Below are 3,986 nucleotides of genomic sequence, written 5' to 3'. Positions count from 1 at the left end.
GTTGTGTAAAACAATTATTTTTCAAAAATATGCTTCATATATTTATAAACAGATATAACATATCAATAAAACAGTGTCTTAAAAAAAATCATTTATTTGAAGCATGATCGTTAGCAAAAATTTAATCAATATCATTCATCAAATCATAGATCGTCAGGCCCAAGGTACCTCTACGTATTCTTGTTCAGAGACCCCAAAATTCCCAAGAAACTAATTTCAATCGAGTTTTAGCGAATTTCAAAGAGTCAGAGACATATTAGAGGTAGAAACGTGAGTTTAGAAGGGGTAGAGGTAGGCCTACATTAGATTAGTGTTCGCAAATAGTTAAGGATATGGGTTGTTCTAGTTTTAGACCGAGCGGCATGGCCTATAGGTTTAGACCATTGCTTAGCATTCGGGAGGACGCCGGTTCGATTCCGGGTCCGTCTGCCTTGATCCAAGTTTATCTGTGGTTTCCTTGGATCACTCAGGCAAATGCTGGGGCAGTAATATTCCACAGATAATTTTTCATTCTCTTCTGTCTTCATTTCGTTCGTCTCAACTTTCTCACCTGAACCATCACCCACCTATTCCCACGATTCCTGAAAGTAGGCTGAAGAGGGCCTTCCGCCCTACCTTCCGGCGTAGTCCGGAGGGACTGCCCGCCCACCAGCATTACTGGCTGATGGGAATGAAACACCCAAAAGTTTTTTTTTCTAGTTTTAGGGAAATGCGATTAGCTCAGGATATTAGGAAAGAGTGAAGTTGCGTGTCCAACCAATCTTAGGACTGACGATCTTATGACGATGATGTGAAAATACATTTTGAGATACAAGCCGAGAACAATAACTTATATAAAAAATAGATCTTACTAGACGTTTTACATCCGTCCTGAGCGTAGTGCAGTCGTCCAGATGCTACGTCCAATTGTAAATTTCGAATTAATGTTTGCTTAATGGCAAATTCTTAATTACTGAAGTGTTGCTTTCGACTAGAAAAAGTGCATCTGGCACAGTGCGTGCATATGTCACGACGAAGATCAATTATCGTGAAACGTTGTTTTCCTTCAGGAACGGCGCACCCGCGCTCGCCGCTTGCGCCAGCCGCGCCGATGCCGTTGCGCCGTCTAGTAATCTTACGCCGGTTTAATTTAGTCATTCATTTTAATCCGAAGCAATACAAAAGTGGTTTTATTTCTGATTAAAAGCCGTCATCCCTCTAAGTGAACGTCAACTTATTGTCGAGATATGAATGGCGATGAAGAATCGTCCCTTGATCATTTGCAGCAGCAGGGGCAGGGCATTGTAAAAGTACTTAACTGCTCGGGGGTGGCGGGCATTGTCGAAAATTGCACCGCGCATATGGGACCTGCTGGTGGTGCAACGATGACGCTGGCACCGCTGCCGATCCACCCCGTTCCTTTCCTTTCTTATTGTTATAGTTTATATGCACCATCAATCCAGAGATTTATTTTCCGGCAATGCTCAAGAGGAATTTACTAAAATACTCCCCTTTTTGTATACTTAGCAGACAGATAAAATAGAGGACGATAGATAGAACAAATGGGTGATTCCAAAGACAAATTATTCTATATGAAGCTAGAAGTTGTCTTGGTATTGGTCTTGGACATATTTATTCGGTATGGGTTTTCATCTTGCTCAAATACTTTTAGTATTCGTCTTGATTTTCCTGAAATAATCTCGGTCTTAATCTTGGTCTTACGTGTTAACTTTTGATCTTGCTCATTTAATCTGATACTTTTTTGACAATCCTTCTATGCACAAAATTTACGAACCCAATCATCATCATCATTGCAAGGTCGTCACTCCTAAGACTCCTTCCTATCCTGACCTAATCTTCACTTTTCCCTAAAACTAGAACATCCCATATCCTTAACTATTTGCGAACAGTGACCTAATCTAGGTCTACCTCTCCGTTTTAATACCTGTTTCTGCCTCTAATATGTCTCTGACTGGACCTTCATGCCTCAGGTGTCCTACCAACCTATCTTGCCTATTTATTATTGACTTCTACATTATAATTCTCTCTTCTCTTATTCTTTCTAATACCTCTTCATTTTTAACCTTCTCCATCCACGGTAGCCTCATCATTCTCACCACATTTCGAACGCTTCTAACCTTTTCTTTGCCACCGCGCCAACCGTCTATGTTTCGCACCTGTACAGCGCCGTGCTCCAAACATACACCTTTAACAATCTTTTTCGAATTCTTTTTATTGAAGGCGACTCGACTCTGAGTTATCCTTTGCTTTATATCCCTATTACTCCTTCGGTCCTGACTTATCTGACTTCCTAGATACCTAAAATCGGCCACTTCTTCTAATATTTCGTCTCCTATCTTTATATTTGCTAAAAAAGTTGGATAATTGGAAAAATTTTTATTAAAGTACCTACAACAATTTGTGCAACTATTTTTGGAAAATGAAAAATCAAAAGTCATTATTAGGTAATAGTACTTTATTTTTTGAAAATTATATAAACAATAACTTACATTTGCCCTATATGCTTATATATTTCACAAATAAACTTTTATGCCATATAAAGTCAACAACGCTATATATGTGTAAAATAGATTTTTATTTGTTCGATAAATGTTTACTTCACGTTCTTCATTTCAGCAATTTGCAATATATAAGCCGCTAGAAGTTTCGTTCCTTCGTAGTAATTTTTAAGGCTAATGTTTTCGTTTGGTTCCGAGATATTCGCACCCATTGACGGCAAGGGTAGAAGCATAACTGGCTTCTCCATCACCTTGCTCAGCATACTTACTATTGGTATATTTCTGTCTTCTCTGATCAGACTGGGCTTCATTTTATAGATCTAGTGACAGAAAAAGAATATTAAAAAGGAGAGATGAGGCATTCGTAATATAATTAAAATTCGGACTTATCAGATGTTTCATTGGCAACTGCGACTGACTTCTTCCTTATGTAGTTTTTAGTCTTATCTCTAGGTTTGTTCGAATCAATTCAAAAAGTAATGAAGAATTGCAGGTTATAGTACATTCACTTAGAGAAAGGTACCACGTGAGTGATGGGAACAAACGACTATCGGTCGTAGGCGGGCCTCCAGAATATGCTCGGTCATTTACTGTCAGATGTTTCCGACCAAAGCCCAACCGTAATCCTTTGGCGCCGTAAATTACTTCTAACGTTTACGCCCATTAAGCCAGTTCGGGCATATCGATCTGACATCGTGCACCTTTCTCTAAGTGAACGGACTCTACATCGTCTTAAGCAAAGTCAAGAAATATGAACGTAGACCATTGCTAGATTTATATGTCACATGACATACGTTCTAACCTATTTACCCATTGTAATATGAGATAGTATGAAAGATAGAATGCGTGCCTTTTACTGTTTTATAATTTATTGATTCACGCATAATCTCTCATTAATATTACTGAACGTATTCTTACACGCTGCGTAAAATACTGACCTGTATTGTGGCCCTTGCGGCGGCGATGTATTGTGGCGAACTAACCGATTCTACCCATGGCCTAGATGAAGAAATGAGTTCACATTCCATTTTGCTTTCGATCTTCAGTTTTTTCCTTGTATCTTTAACGAAATTTTGAACCAGTTCCGCCGTTTTGTAATCGACTTGTCGGGGAACGATTTTTATTACAAAATGCCTTTTGATAGTTGAAAAGTCTTGCTTGTCACAGTTGCATTCGAGTATTTCGTCAAGAAAAATCGACGGCAGTCGCCAAAAATGCATGAGCATTTGAACTTTGTCCCATTTTTGTTGATATGGCGGTAAATTTGCTCTAGAAAATGGTACAATTTATTACAATTACATCAATTATGGGCTATATATATGATATAGCAGTATTAGCATCTAGCAAGGAGGACCTAGAGATAGCTTTAAATAAAATGGAAGCGGTACTGACAGATCAGTACTGTATGAAAATAAATAAAAGTAAAACTAAAATACTGATATGCAAGGGAAGAAAAAGTAGGGAAAGAGCGAATATAAAGATAGGAGA

At 38.5% G+C, this 3,986-nt stretch overlaps 1 protein-coding gene across 1 annotated transcript in view; it reads right to left on the bottom strand.

Moving 5' to 3' along the window:
• Positions 1 to 2,460: 2,460 nt before the first annotated feature.
• Positions 2,461 to 3,986, bottom strand: part of LOC112906241 (cytosolic non-specific dipeptidase-like) — a 5,283-nt gene continuing 3,757 nt past the window's right edge. The window contains exons 4-5 of the mRNA XM_025980068.1: positions 3,437 to 3,769; positions 2,461 to 2,818 (exon numbers count right to left, since the gene is read on the bottom strand). Coding sequence (XP_025835853.1) covers positions 2,594 to 2,818; positions 3,437 to 3,769 — 558 coding nt within the window. The 3' untranslated portion in view covers positions 2,461 to 2,593. The remainder of the gene's footprint in view (positions 2,819 to 3,436; positions 3,770 to 3,986) is intronic.

Source organism: Agrilus planipennis, unplaced genomic scaffold (assembly GCF_000699045.2).
Source record: "Agrilus planipennis isolate EAB-ADULT unplaced genomic scaffold, Apla_2.0 scaffold14, whole genome shotgun sequence".
NCBI classification, from domain to species: Eukaryota; Metazoa; Arthropoda; class Insecta; order Coleoptera; family Buprestidae; genus Agrilus; species Agrilus planipennis.
The sequence above is the reverse complement of the archived record's forward strand: the minus strand, read 5'-3'. Positions and strand labels throughout refer to the sequence as shown.